At 54.8% G+C, this 14967-nt stretch overlaps 1 protein-coding gene across 3 annotated transcripts in view; it reads left to right on the plus strand.

The window, feature by feature from the left end:
- The window catches only part of FBXL18 (F-box and leucine rich repeat protein 18), a 107558-nt gene that overhangs the window by 7484 nt on the left and 85107 nt on the right, over positions 1-14967 (plus strand). For all 3 annotated transcript variants that reach the window (XR_006605271.1, XM_004775015.3, XM_045075153.1), the window contains exons 2-3: positions 5094-5309; positions 8203-9746. Coding sequence is in view for 2 of the 3 variants with exons in the window: in XM_004775015.3 (XP_004775072.3) it covers positions 5094-5309; positions 8203-9746 (1760 nt within the window). In the remaining variant the exon portion in view is untranslated. The remainder of the gene's footprint in view (positions 1-5093; positions 5310-8202; positions 9747-14967) is intronic.

Here is a 14967-nt window from a genome sequence, read left to right on the forward strand (position 1 = left end):
ATTTAAGGCCTTTATTTCCTTGCTGATCTTTTGCTTGGATGACCTGTCCATTTCAGTGAGGGGAGTGTTAAAGTCCCCTACTATCATTGTATGATTGTTGATGTGTTTCTTTGATTTTGTATATTAATTGGTTTATATAGTTGGCTGCTCCCACATTGGGGGCATAGATATTTAAAATTGTTAAATCTTCTTGTTGGACAGACCCTTTGAGTATGATATAGTGTCCTTCCTCATCTCTTATTATAGTCTTTGGCTTAAAATCTAATTGATCTGATATAAGGATTGCCACTCCTGCTTTCTTCTGATGTCCATTGGCATGGTAAATTCTTTTCCACCCCCTCACTTTAAATCTGGAGGTGTCTTCGGGCTTAAAATGTGTTTCTTGGAGGCAACATATAGATGGGTTTTGTTTTTTTATCCATTCTGATACCCTGTGTCTTTTGACAGGGGCATTTAGCCCATTCACATTCAGGGTAACTATTGAGAGATATGAATTTAGTGCCATTGTATTGCCTGTAAGGTGACTGTTACTGTATATGGTCTCTGTTCCTTTCTGATCTACCACTTGTAGGCTCTCTCTTTGCTTAGAGGATCCCTTTCAATATTTCCTGTAGAGCTGGTTTTGGTATTTGCAAATTCTTTCAGTTGTTTGTTTGTCCTGGAAGCTTTTAATCTCTCCTTCTATTTTCAATGATAGCCTAGCTGGATATAGTATTCTTGGCTGCATGTTTTTCTCGTTTAGTGCTCTGAAAATATCATGCCAGCTCTTTCTGGCCTGCCAGGTCTCTGTGGACAAGTCAGCTGCCAATCTAATATTTTTACCATTGTATGTTACAGACTTCTTTTCCCGGGCTGCTTTCAGGATTTTCTCTTTGTCGTTGAGACTTGTAAATTTTACTATTAGGTGACGGGGGGACGGGGTGTGGGCCTATTCTTATTGATTTTGAGGGGCATTCTCTGAACCTCCTGAATTTTGATGCTCGTTCCCTTTGCCATATTGGGGAAATTCTCCCCAATAATTCTCTCCAGTATACCTTCTGCTCCCCTCTCACTTTCTTCTTCTTCTGGAATCCCAATTATTCTAATGTTGTTTCGTCTTATGGTGTCACTTATCTCTCGAATTCTCCCCTCGTGGTCCAGTAGCTGTTTGTCCCTCTTTTGCTCAGCTTCTTTATTCTCTGTCATTTGGTCTTCTATATCACTAATTCTTTCTTCTGCCTCATTTATCCTAGCAGTTAGAGCCTCCATTTTTGATTGCACCTCATTAATAGCTTTTTTGATTTCACCTTGGTTAGATTTTAGTTCTTTGATTTCTCCAGAAAGGGCTTTTTTATATCTCTCGAGAGGGTTTCTCTAATATCTTCCATGCCTTTTTCGAGCCCGGCTAGAACCTTGAGAATTGTCATTCTGAACTCTAGATCTGACATATTACCGATGTCTGTATTGATTAGGTCCCTAGCCTTCGGTACTGCCTCTTGTTCTTTTTTTTGTGTTGAATTTTTACGTCTTGTCATTTTGTCCAGATAAGAGTAAATGAAGGGGCAAGTAAAATACTAAAAGTGTGGCAACAACCCCAGGAAAAATATGCTTTAACCTAATTAGAAGAGATCCAAAATCGTGAGTGGGGGAAAGAGGGGAAAGGGGATAAAAAGAGGTTCAAAAAGGAAGAAAAGATAAAAGAAAAAAAAAAAAAAAAAAAAAACAAAAATAAAAAAAAAAAAAAAAAAAAAAAAGAAAAGAAAAGAAAAGAATTTTTTTTAAAAAAAAGAAAACACCTAAGAAAAATGTAAAAATATATATATATATATATTAGATAAACTAGTAAAAAAATCGTTAAAAAAAGAAAAAAGGTAACAGTTAAAAAAAATTTTACCCGAAGGCGAGAAAAAAAAAAAAAAAAAAAAATGAAAAAGAAAAAATTAAATTAACTGCAAGACTAAAAAAAAAAATCACAGGAAAAAAAGCCATGAGTTCCGTGCTTGGCTTTCTCCTCCTCTGGAATTCTGCTGCTCTCCTTGGTATTGAAACCGCACTCCTTGGTAGGTGAACTTGGTCTCGGCTGGATTTCTTGTTGATCTTCTGGGGAGGGGCCTGTTGTAGTGATTCTCAAGTGTCTTGCCCCAGGCGGAATTTCACCGCCCTTACCCGGGGCCGGGGTGAGTAATCCGCTCGGGTTTGCTTTCAGGAGCTTTTGTTCCCTGAGCGCTTTCCGTAGAGTTCCAGAGGACGGGAATACAAATGGCGGCCTCCTGGTCTCCGGCCCGGAGGAGCCGAGAGCCCAGGGCCCCACTCCTCAGTGCGCCCTCAGAGAACAGCACCCAGTTACTCCCGTCTGCCTGACCTCCGGCCGCGCTCCGAGCTCACCGAGCCTGCGACCGGTTCAAGGTAACACGGAGCTGCGAGCTTACTGTCGGCTCTGTCTCTGTAGCCGGCTTTCCCGTTCCAATACCCGCAAGCTCTGCGACACTCAGACACCCCCGATCCTTCTGTGACCCTGCGGGACCTGAGGCCACGCTGACCCCGCATGGGCTTCGCCCCGGTTTAGCCTCTGGAGCGATGTCCCTCAGCGGAACAGACTTTTAAAAGTCCTGATTTTGTGCGCGGTTGCTCCGCCGCTTGCCGGGAGCCGGCCCCTCCCCCCGGGGTCTATCTTCCCGTCGCTTTGGATTCACTTCTCCGCCGGTCCTACCTTTCAGAACGTGGTTGTTTTTCTGTTTCCAGAATTGCTGTTCTTCTTCTCTTCAATCTGCCGATGGATTTTCAGGTGTTTGCAATCTTTAGATAAGCTATCTAGCTGATCTCCGGCTAGCTGAAGCAGTCTCAGCTTGCTACTTCTCCGCCATCTTGACTCCTCCCCCCTGTTTTTTTAAGATTTTTATTTATTTATTTGACAGAGAGAGATCACAAGTAGGTAGAGAGGCAGGCAGAGAGAGAGAGAGGGAAGCAGGCTCCCCGCTGAGCAGAGAGCCCGATGTGGGACTCAATCCCAGGACCCTGAGATCATGACCTGAGCCGAAGGCAGCGGCTTAACCCACTGAGCCACCCAGGCGCCCCTGGGTAGGTTTTAAGAGAAATTCAGTTTTAGTGATGTCCTGTGAGGCCGGAGCTTCAGACAGTGTTCTGCCCCATGTTCTCACAGCTCCGAGAAGGGCTTCTTAACTTTGATGAACCTGCAGATGGGGATGAGGACATCCCCTATCTAGCCTAGCCTCAGGCTGCTCCGTGGATTCAAGCTGTCCCTACCTCTCTCCCTAAGCCCTCTCCCTGCCCGACACCCCCCGCCTCTGCCTTGTTAGCTTTGCCTGATAAGGACCCTTCTGGTTGGAGCCTCTCCCCACAGATGGAGTCCCTGAGTCTGGGGTGGGGTCTGGGACTCTGATCCCCACGACTGGCTCTGGGAAGCACTGAGCTAAGGAAAGTCACTAATGGTTGAGAACGGTAGTCCCAGAATAGGGCACCCCCGAGCACTTGGACTTGGGGGCCGTCGCAGACCTCAGGAGTAGTGAGACAGGACTAAAGCCACCTCAGTTGGAAAGGGGAGCAGGGAGGGCTGCCTCTTGCAGAGAAGGGAACGCGGGCAGGGCCAGCACTGTGAAACAGGGGGACGTATTTGTGACGACCCTCTACCAGGCCTGGGGAGGGCTTGGCAGGCCTGGAGCTCGTCAGGACCGAGTAGAGGGGTGCCGCAATCAGAGTGCCTGGGAAACCCCTGGAGGCTGCGTGGGGGGTGTGCAGCGGCTCTCCCGCCCCGGGGTTCACGGTTGCCATGGCAGCAGCAGGGCTTTCCAGGCCTCAGAGCTTCCATCCTTGCAAATATGTGCAGAAGAAAAGTCAGGCCGGAGGAGGAAGGCTCACAGACAGAACCGCTGCAAACGGGCAGGAGAAATAATCCCGTTGCTGTCTCCTGGGAGTGGTCCGGCAGGCATCCCTGCAGGGCGGTTTGGGGGGGCTGGACCCCTTCCGGGGCGTGCTGGGAAGATACAGGGGTCCCTCCCCACCATGGGTCTCCCCTCAGAGCCTCCAGTTACTTGGTCCTTGATTTGGGGATTTCATGTCCCACCAACCCCGGGCGGAACCCCTCCCTCTTGGTTGTACGCATCAACCCGGGAGTGGCGGAAGGCCTGTGTTAGAGAAGAAAACCTTTTGCAGATAGCTACCAGAACAAACTGAAATGTGGGCACGTCTTGCGGGAGATACCAACACAAGTTCCTAGCCAGAAAGTGTGATAAGCACACGGAGTGTGCTCCGTGGCACACTCCCTGTTAGCTAGTACCGATCTGAGGATGGAAAAACATTAGCAGGTGCTGTTTCTTCTTCATAAGGACTTGATGGTCTCATTCTCTGGCTTTTCTCACCCTTAATGCCAGTGCTGGGAAGAGCTGCCCCCGCTGCCGGCTGAGGGCTGGGTGTCCATCACAGCAACCCCAAGAGGCAAAGACACTGTTGTCACCCCCCCGGTTCTTCCTAGTTCTTTTCTTTTCTTTCTTTTTTTTTTTTTTTAAAGATTTTGTTTATTTATTTGACAGACAGGAATCACAAGTAGGCAGAGAGGCAGGCAGAGGGTTGGGGGAAGCAGGCTCCCTGCTGAGCAGAGAGCCCGATGTGGGACTCTATCCCAGAACCCTGGAATCATGACCTGAGCCGAAGGCAGAGGCTTTAACCCACTGAGCCACCCAGGCACCCCCACTTACTGTTTCTTGATAGAATTCTCCCACTTAAGCGTTTTTAAGAATCTAGAGTGACACTGGGACAGCGGGAGGATAGCAGCTTTCCTAAGCCAATAGGCTTGGTCTCTGGTCGTAAGTTGAGTCTGAAACACGTCAGACTTGATAGTCTGGAGCCCTTTAGTAGGAAAAAGTCCTTAAATTTGGAAAAGAATTGAAATTTCGTTTTGAATCTCCTACTCTTGAAGAGAGACCTGGTGGGCAGATCTGAAAGGGGCTTCTGATGTGGTCAAGATTTTTGGGAAAAGGACCTTCTTTCCCACAGACTGTGGTGAGGACTGCTCTTGGTGTTTGTCCTTGGCCGAGGAGGCCAGGTTGAAGGCCACCGTCGGGGATCCTGTGGGAATTCGGTGTTGTCCTTATTTGCAGGACACATCCAACGATGACGACGTGCCCCCTGCAGCGGCCGCCATGGCGGCGGGCTCCCACCTTCTCGGCTTCTCGGACGAGATCCTGCTGCACATCCTGAGCCATGTGCCCAGCACAGACCTGGTTCTGAATGTTCGGCGCACCTGCCGGAAACTGGCGGCACTGTGCCTGGACAAGAGCCTCACCCACACCGTGCTGTTGCAGAAGGACTACGAGGTGAGGTGTGGTCATGGGGGTGGGGATGGCCCATGTGGCCACCCAAGGACTAGCCAGGCAGTAGGGCGCCCGCGTGGCTGGTGACAACGTGGGTGGGCCCTCAGAGTCCTGACCGGCTCAGCCTCTGAGACATCCAAGGTGATGAAAGTTAGAGGCCTAGAGGTGCTGGTAGCGGGCTGCCCAGCAGTGGGGACGTGGGCCTGGTGGAGGCTGTGCTGGGAGGGAGCTGGACTTCCCGGTGGATGCCCAGGAGTAGGTTCTGGAACTTTTTTGGTGGTGCGGGGAGGCCCCAGCAGCTGTGTGTGGGCCTTCAGCTGCCTTATACTCTCCAGGCCAGGCTTCTAGGTGTCTGTTCTTGTGATGGGCAGGACAGGTGTCACCTTGTGCTTTTTCCTGGCCTGGGTAGGGTGCTGGGGTGCCCAGGGTACAATTTCCATCCAGGGCTGGGCCGTTTCTCTATCTTCTTTCCAGAAGCCACTGCTAGGGCTTTTTTTTTGTGGAGTTCTAGGAGTCCTCTTAGAATTTCGGATCCTTTGTTGGATACCCGTATTGTGAGTATCTTCTCTTGGAGTCTGTGGCTTGCCTTTCTTTTTCTTTTTTTTAAACAGTGTCTTTTTTTTTTTTTTTTTTTAAGATTTTATTTATTCATTCAACACAGAGAGAGAGATCACAAGTAGGCAGAGAGGCAGGCAGAGAGAGAGGACGAAGCAGGCTCCCCACTGTGCAGAGAGCCTGATGCGGGGCTCAATCCCAGGATGCCGGGACCATGACCTGAGCTGAAGGCAGCCAGGCACCCCTGTCTTTTGAAGAGAATAAGCGTTTAAGTTGAAGTCCACTTTACTGATTTTTTTTTGAGTTTTTGTTTTTTGAAACCAGTTGAAGGAAGGTCTTAAACCTGAGGTTGTGAAGATCTCCTACTTTCTCTAGTAGAAGTTTTTTAGCTTTAGCTCTTATGGTAGGCATGTAATCCCTGATGTGTTAAGTCTCTGTATATGGTGTGAGGTAAGGATCGAGGGTTCCTTCCTTTGTATATGGCTCTTCAGTTGTTCCAGCATCACGTATGGACAAGGTTGTCCTTCCCTCAATATTGCCTTGCGAATTTTTTAATGATGTGAGTAAATTTTAATTCCAGTATAGCTAACATACAGTGCTATGTTAGTTTCGGACGTAGATCATTTGGTTCTCAGCACGAGTGCACTGCTCAGTCGCCGTCCCCTCTTCACTATCCACTGCCCACCTCCCCTCGGTCACCATCACTTTGTTCTCTGTAGTTAAGTCTGTTTCTTGGTTTGTCTCTCCCTCTTCTTTACCTTTGCCCTTTTGTTTCTTCAGTTCACCTATGAGTGAAATCATACAGTATTTGTCTTTCTCTGACTTGTTGCCCTTAACATTATACTCCCGAGCTCCATGCACGTTGTTGCAAATGGCAAGATTTCATTCTTTTTTGTGATTGCCTTGCAACTTTTGTGGAAAAGTCAACCGACAACATATCTTAAAGATAACAATAGATAACAATAAAGATCTTGACAGGAATCCGCATTTTAGGAGGCTGTGGGGGGGTTCCTTGGTGAAGCTATGCATTTGAACCCTGGGTGAGGCCCCTCCAGAGCTTGGTTCTCTTGGTGAGAGCGGGCTGTGCTCCTCTCTGCTGGGGGAGTGTGGGTGTGCGGGGAGGCTGAGCTGAGTCCCCAGAGCCAAGGTCAGGCTCCCTGCCTGGGAGCGTTCTTGGCTGGAGAGGGAGGGGCAGGTGCCCCAGCACAGTGTCACAGCACCATGTATCAGGACCCCTGATGTGCGTGTCCTATGCCTGCTTGGCCATGTGTGCATGAGTCTACCTTAGAGAAGTGACCGAGATGCACGGACATCACGTGTGTGGGCGCTCGAGGCAGGGGTGCTGTTGAAGGCCTCCTTGGCGGCGGCTGGGATGTCCTGCTGTTGGCCCCTGAGTTCCCTTGCTAGATGTACCATGGCTTGCCTAACCAGATCACAGCAGGTGTTTGAGGAATATTTAATGATGTGAAAATGCATCGGGTTTCCAGGGCACAATTCCACTGTGTGATTCAGGAAACCTCACGTAACAACATTTACCATCTCCACCATTTTTAAGTATGTGCTGCTGTATCATGTACGGTACGTCCATTTGTGGTGATGTGCTACCGTCACCAGCATTCCTAGAACTTTTCCATCACCCTGAACAGAAAGTCTGGATCCCGAGAGCAGTAACTCCCTATTCCCCTTTTCCCCAGCCCCTAGTAACCTCGGTTCTGCTTTTTGCTTGTGAGTGTGCCTCTTCTGGATAATCGTGTAAGTGGGGTCACACAACATGGGATCTTTTAGGACTGGTTTCTTTCCCCTTGTGCGACGTCAAGGTTCACCCCCTATGGCGTGTGTCGGAGCTTTGCTTCCTTCCGTGGCTATGTGGTCTTTCCTTGTATGTGCAGACCACGTTGTGCTTACCCATCTACTGGTGGACATTGGGTGGTTTCATCTGTGACTAGGGCTGCTGTGAACATCGGGGAGCATGGAGTGAGTCCCTCTTTTTCCCATTCCCTCGGGCGCACGCCTAGGAGGGGAATTGCCGGGGCCCGTGGTCACTCCATGTCAGCTTTTTGAGGAACCACCACACTTTTCCACACCAGCTGCACCATGTTTAGGCTCCCACCTAGCTGGGGACTGTGGGAGGTGAGCATGTGGGAGGGGAAGGAGCGGCCAGCCCTCCTCTCCAGTGTACCTCCTCCGCTGGAGTAGTGAGCCCCTGCGGGGCCCCTCGGGGCTCCCCGATTGTCGTGGGGGAGGGTGTGACCCGAGGACGAAGGAGAAGGAGTCACTTGGGTGCCTTTGGTCCCTTTCCTTTGTTGACCGCCCCCCGGCCTTTCCTGGGCCTTCCCTGCAGGCGAGCGAGGACAAGGTGAAGCAGCTGGTGAAGGAGATCGGCCGGGAGATCCAGCAGCTCGACATGGCCGGCTGCTACTGGCTGTCGGGCGCCACCATCGAGCATGTGGCCCGCTGCCGCAGCCTGGTGAAGGTAAACCTCTCGGGCTGCCACCTGACCTCCCTGCGCCTCTCCAAGATGCTCTCAGCCCTGCAGCAGCTGCGCTCCCTGGCCATCGACGTGAGCCCCGGCTTCGACGCCGGCCAGTTGAGTGGCGAGTGCAAGGCCACGCTGAGCCGTGTGCGGGAGCTCAAGCAGACGCTGTACACGCCGTCCTATGGCGTCGTGCCCTGCTGCACCAGCCTGGAGAAGCTGCTGCTCTACTTTGAGATCCTGGACCGCACGCGCGAGGGTGCCGTCCTGTCGGGCCAGCTGATGGTGGGCCAGAGCAACGTGCCGCACTACCAGAACCTACGAGTCTTCTATGCGCGCTTGGCGCCCGGCTACATCAACCAGGAGGTGGTGCGGCTCTACCTGGCTGTGCTCAGCGACCGCACGCCTGAGAACCTGCACGCCTTCCTCATCTCCGTGCCTGGCAGCTTCGCCGAGAGTGGGGCCACCAAGAACCTGCTGGACTCCATGGCCCGCAACGTGGCGCTGGACGCCCTGCAGCTGCCCCGGTCCTGGCTCAATGGCTCGTCCCTGCTGCAGCACTTGAGGTTCAACAACCCCTTCTACTTCAGCTTCAGCCGCTGCGCCCTGTCCGGCGGCCACCTGATCCAGCGCGTCATCAACGGCGGGAAGGAGCTGCGCAGCCTGGCAAGCCTCAACCTTAGTGGCTGTGTCCACTGCCTGTCACCGGACTCCCTGCTCCGCAAGGCGGAGGACAATATCGACAGCAGCATCCTGGAGACGCTGGTGGCATCCTGCCGCAACCTGCGCCACCTCAACCTCTCGGCTGCCCACCACCACAGCTCTGAGGGCCCGGGCCGCCACCTGTGCCAGCTGCTGGCCCGACTGCGCCACCTGCGCTCTCTGTCCCTGCCTGTCTGCTCTGTTGCCGACTCGGCGCCGCGCGCCGACCGTGCTCCCGCCCAGCCCGCCATGCACGCCGTGCCCCGCGGCTTCGGCAAGAAGGTGCGCATCGGCGTGCCGTCCGGCCCTGGCCCCTTCCCGGGCCAGGCGGGCCCCCAGCCTTCCTCCGTGTTCTGGTCCCTGCTGAAGAGCGTGCCCTTTCTGGAGCGCCTCGAGCTGATCGGGTCCAACTTCTCCTCCGCCATGCCACGCAACGAGCCCGCCATCCGCAACTCCCTCCCGCCCTGCAGCCGGGCGCAGAGCGTTGGGGACTCGGAGGTGGCCGCCATCGGGCAGCTGGCCTTCCTGCGGCACCTGACGCTGGCGCAGCTGCCCAGCATCCTGACGGGCTCCGGGCTGCTCAGCATCGGCCTGCAGTGCCAGCAGCTGCAGTCCCTCTCGCTGGCCAACCTGGGCATGATGGGGAAGGTGGTCTACATGTCCGCCCTGTCGGACATGCTGAGACACTGCACGCGGCTGAAGGACCTCAGGTGAGAGGGCCCTGGCAGCTCCTGGGCGGTCTGCGTGCCCCTCGGAGGTGGGAGGGGCGGTGGGGGCGCGTGGGTGGCCCGGCCTCTCGTTTGGTGGGTGTTCGTGCAGCTGAGCCCATCTGCCAGGGTGGCCTCTAGTGGCTGAGGGTCTGGGCGGGACTGACAAGGGCCTCGCAGCAGGGGAACCGTCGGGGAGGCGGCGGTGGGGCTGAGCCCAGGGAGGGCAGGTGGGAGGCGGGAAGCAGGGCCTGACTGGGTCCTCATCGTGGTGGCTGTGAGTGATCACGGTCGTGCTACAAGATGCTGCTGCGTGCGCAGTCTTTCTCCGTCCTGGTGACTGCCCCACGAGGTGGCTGCTCTCGTTCCTGTGTGGCAGAGCTGGTAAGTGGAGGGGGGGTGCACCGGGAGGCCAGCCTGGGGCTTTCTGTCCAATTTTGTGATGCTCAGAGCTACGAGTCCGTGAGTTGGGAGACTTGAGACAGAAGAGATCCTTGTATTCTGGGAAACTAGGCAGCAAGTACCATAGCCTGCCTGGTCTTGTGAAAACAACGTGTGTCCCAAACCACCTCGCTGAGGTGAGAGGACTTCAGCCAGCAGAGGGCGTGGGCCAATTTCCGGTTGAGAATGGTTCCCCCGCCTCCCCACTGGCAGGCGCCCCACCTGGGCAGGAGGGGCTGGGATGGAGGAGCTGGAGAGAGGGGTGTCGAAGTGGGGGCCACACACGGTTGGGAGGTGACGGGGGCCTGGAGCAAGAGGCAGTCTGATCAGAGAGAGGCGGGCAGAATCCACCTAGGCTGTTGTCCTAAGAGCCCAGACATGAAATGGACTCCTACTGAATGGAGCTGTGGAGTGAGGGGTGTTCTCGGGAGGACCTGGCATTTGGAGGGGAGGGCTCTGTTGACTTGAGACGTGTTTGAAAATCTGGACAGAGCTGATCTTGCAAAATTGCAGTTTCCCAGAAACTACTGGACAGGTACGGCGGCGGCGGGCCCCAGCTCTAGTAGGGCTTCAGGTTGGGGAGGAAGTGACAATGGTCTGTTAGCTGGTCTCTCCGTCAGGCTGGAGCTATGGGGCAGGGGGTGGGGGCGGCACCAGTGGGCCCCGAAACGTGTCCTCATCCCCATGATGGTTATTAACACGCTTTGTGCCTTTGATGAGGGCCAGGTGCTCAGCCAGTGGCTTTCGGGCCCCGTCTCCTTTAAACTTGGTGACAGCCCTTCATCGTTCCCATGTCACAGATGAGGTGGCAGAAGCTTGAGGGAGGAGCTGAGGTTCACCTTGCTCAGTGTGACTCTGGAGCTTGACCTTGGCTCCAGAACTGTATAAAAATGGAGACACCTGTGTCTTTGCAGACCTCCACTCTCCCCTCAGAGAGTGTCATGGGACAGGAAATGGACCAGTTTTGAACTGGAGCTGGCAGAGTGCTTTGCTGTTCACACTGGGGAGTGTTGCAGACCTCCACTGCACACTGTGTCTGCCCTGCTTCTGTTCCCCGCTCCAAGCACAATACGGACACTGCGGCCCCCTGAGGCCCTGCTCATCGGGGGTGAGAGGCCCAGGGTCTGACCCCAGCCTTCCACGTGGTGGAGCAGGCGTTCTTCTGCCGAGTTGGATCCGCATGGCCTGGACCTGCAGCTCAGGACCTCGGCTGGAGTTTTCACAAAGCCCAGCATTTGGCACTTTTTATTATGCTGTGTCCCCTGCGTTCTAGTTACACTTGGCTTTGAGAACCGTAATGCTGAGTTTTTAGAACCCCCTGGTTTGGAAACCTGAGTCAAAGTTAACTTCCTGTGAGTGTTGTTCTCCAGTGTCCGTGAGACCCTGGAGCCGCGTGCGCTGGGCTCTGGCTGTGCCTCCTCGGCCACTTCGGAGCTTGCCTGGAGGTCGTACAAGAGGTCTTGAGACAGTTAGGGATGCTCGATGGACAGAGTTGTTGTTCCCGTTGCGGGGCCTTTGGGACCCTCTGTCCTGTTCTGGGTGGGCCGGACGCTCCTGACCGCTGGCTTCCCAAGGCTCGCGGGAGTGAGGACCGCAGGCCTGCCCTTTGCATTCGGACTCTCCCCCTGCCCCGCCATGTCCCTTTTCCTGCTCGCCTCTGCCCCATTGCCTGCACCGAGTCCTCTGTGTTAACTCTCTCCGGCTTGGGCACCGCTCCTGCCAGGGTGGGACGGAGGAGGGGCCCTGACCACAGCGGGCAGCTGCCACCACTGCCTGCACAGGAGGGGCCTTTCCAACTTCTGAGGTGCCCGCATCTGCCTTCTTGCCCGCGTCTGACACCAGGCATGCACGCCCTCTCTTTCCACTGGTTCTTCCCCGTCCTGCACCTTGTCCCGCCTTGCTTCTAACCATGCTATTGTGGTCACGTCACTGGCCTTTCTGGAAGAAGCGGCAGTAGGGGCATGGCCAGTAGGCCACATGTTCCTGGGAGCTGCGGACGGATCCCTGTGTTGGACAACAGAAGGCCCCACAGGCCTGCGATCCTGCTGACCGAGGGAGTCTGTGATTAGGAATTGAATGTTCCTTAATGACAGGAGCCCAAGTCGAGCATTAGAGTCAAATTTCACCAAATTCCAAGCCAGGGTGTTTCTGGATCTCTCATTTTTGCCGTCAGTGTTTTTTGCTTTCTTGCCAGCCCATTAAGCCTTATACCTTTTCTGACTGGACTGTGGTCGCACAGTTCGGTCATTGTCCGCGAGTGTTGGGTAAAAACAGAAATCAACGAAGATAAAATAAAGTAATACAGTCACGTAATTCAGCAAGTCAGAGTATTCGAAATCTCTCCCCCAAACACCTGCCTCGTGTTCAGAGCGTTCAGTGTCTGCTGCCTGCAGAGCCCCCTGGAGACGGCAGGTGCTCCCGGCCGCCGGTCTGCCTGGGGGAGAGGGGAGCGGGTGTCGCGTCTGAGCTGGCCTCCCCCACGCCCCCGTGCCTCCACCTGTAAAGTGGGGCTGGTAAGTCCAAAGGAATTTGTACCTATTAGGCCTATGGAACAGGGCTTGGCACCTGCCGTCCCTGTGATGGTTCTTTCTCTGTCTAGCAAATATGTGAACACCTGTCACACCGGGTTCTGTCTGTAAGGAGAGATCCTTGTCCCTGGGAAGCTGACATTCCAGTGGGGCAAGTGGGCCAGCAGTGCACGGAGGAAAGAATGTGGTTTATGAGTGAGTAAGGGAGGCTGGGGAGAAAGAAGCAGAGCGGGCTGAGGGTTGCTGGAGGCCGGGGGTGGGGTGGACGTCATGAAGGTGAGATTTGAGAAAAGATTTCACAAAGTTAAGTTAGCAAAGTAGAACCTGGGAGGAATGTTCCCAGCCAGGCAGGTGGAGCAGCACGAGCCGCTGGTGACCGGAAATCACAGGCAACTTATGTTTAAGTGAGTTAACATGAAATACGGTCGGGTATGTGGTTTCTCAGCGGTATGAGCCACAGTTTAGATGCTCGGTGAGTGCACGTGCTCGTGGCTGCCAGGGTGGACAGGGCGTACATATGGAACGTTCCCATCTGTGCAGAAGGTTCTGTCGGACAGAGCCACGTTCGTGCCAGGGCCCTGAGATGGGCGGTGCCGGCTGTTTCAGGAGCAGCCAGGGGCCCAGGTAGCTGGAGGGGAGCAGAAGAGCAGGTCACACTGCTGTGTCCAGCTAGGGCGGGAGGCTGTGTCCAACACTCAGGGAGAGACCCGGAGTTGGCTGATTGATCAGATCATGGGGCAGGTGGAGGGTCAGGGTGAGTCCAAATAGTGCTGAGGCTATGGCCTGAGCCACTGAGCTGATGGGGCTGCCATCAGCGGAGAGGGAGGCTGTGCAGCTCAGCTGTGCACATGCGCGCAGGAGTGTGTGAGGCCATGGGCCCCAGCCTGGGCCTGGGGTCACTCAGCAACATTAGGAGGCTGTGGAAGAATCAGCAGAGCCGGCCGAGCAAGGGCAGGCGGGCAGGCGGGCAGGCGGGCAGGCGGGGAGCTGGGAGATAGAGCTGGGAGCATCCCAGGAGCCACAGGGAAGGGCTGGGGGTGCCCACCGCAGTTGGATTCTGCTGGTGGACTTGTCATGGCTGCCAGGTGCTTTTACCACATGTAAGGTTTGACCCCTTTGACATTTTCAACAATGCCAGGTGTAGAAGTATTGTCCCATTTTGCAGATGAGGAAAGTGAGGCCCAGAGGGTTGAGGAGCTGGTCCGTGGGTCCCTGGAAGCACTTCTTGCTTCATGGGGCCATTGAGCGTCCAACAGCGTAACAGCAGCATTCAGCCGTCACCGAGTGGCTTCCGGGGCTGGCATGTGATCCTTGTGGCGAGGTCCTCCCCGGGAGCAGGGCTGAGCATATATGGTGGGTTTTGTGGCTGGGGAGGCCCGCAGGACCCGGGATAAATGGGTTTTGTAGGTCAGCGCAAGAACTTGACTGCTGCGCATAATGGGCTCTCTGTGCATGCCGGCTGCTGAGAACCATGTCTGATCAGAGCTGGGTACTGCCTGTTCAGAACAAACATCGCTTTCTAAAAGGCGGCCAAATGGCCCCGTTCCTCTGGATTCCTGCCTTCTGCGGCAAGCCGAGCCCGGGAGGCTGGAGTGAAAGGAGCAGGTGGTACTTGCCCACCTGCCGTGGGCTGGAGCTGCAGAGAGGAAACGGTGCTCCGAGCCCGGGAGAGGCTGGCACACTGCTTCTGGGGCCGCCTCCTGGGCAGCTCCTGCTCTTCCTGGTGGAAGGTCCCTGAGATGATAGCCCATAGGGTCCCCAACCGGCCAGCTGCTGCCACTGCTGTCCCTATCAGTGACGCCCATCAATTCGAGCTTTGTGCCCGCTGGGACTCCTGGCCAGGAGCTGTGTCCGTGCAGCCAGGGCAGCTCCTGCGGGGAGGTGGGGCTGGAACACGTCGTTCCGTGGCGCACCTCGGCAGAGAGAGGATTACAAGCTGGACAAAGAAGGGCACCTTCTTTCCCAAGACTGATTAAGCCCTGCCTCATGGGGGAGGGAGGGGAAAGCATTACCCTGAGTCACCCAGCGTGGCTCATGACCTCAGAACCAGGGCAGCGTCTGGGCGGAAGCAAGAGGGCCGGTTTGGAGCCAGGCCTTGGAGGCTGTCCTGAGACCGCCCTAGAGGCCTAGCTAGGTCCCTCTGGAGGTGGGCGGGCAGATGAGGGGTGCTCCCTGAGCACCTTCCTGTGCCCGCAGAACCTCGTGGAGAGAGGCTACCTCTGGGGAGCGGGCTCTGGAGGTCAGATCCTCACTGG

This window comes from Mustela putorius, unplaced genomic scaffold (assembly GCF_011764305.1).
Source record: "Mustela putorius furo isolate JIRA1106 unplaced genomic scaffold, ASM1176430v1.1 tig00000139_pilon_pilon_pilon, whole genome shotgun sequence".
NCBI lineage: Eukaryota > Metazoa > Chordata > Mammalia > Carnivora > Mustelidae > Mustela > Mustela putorius.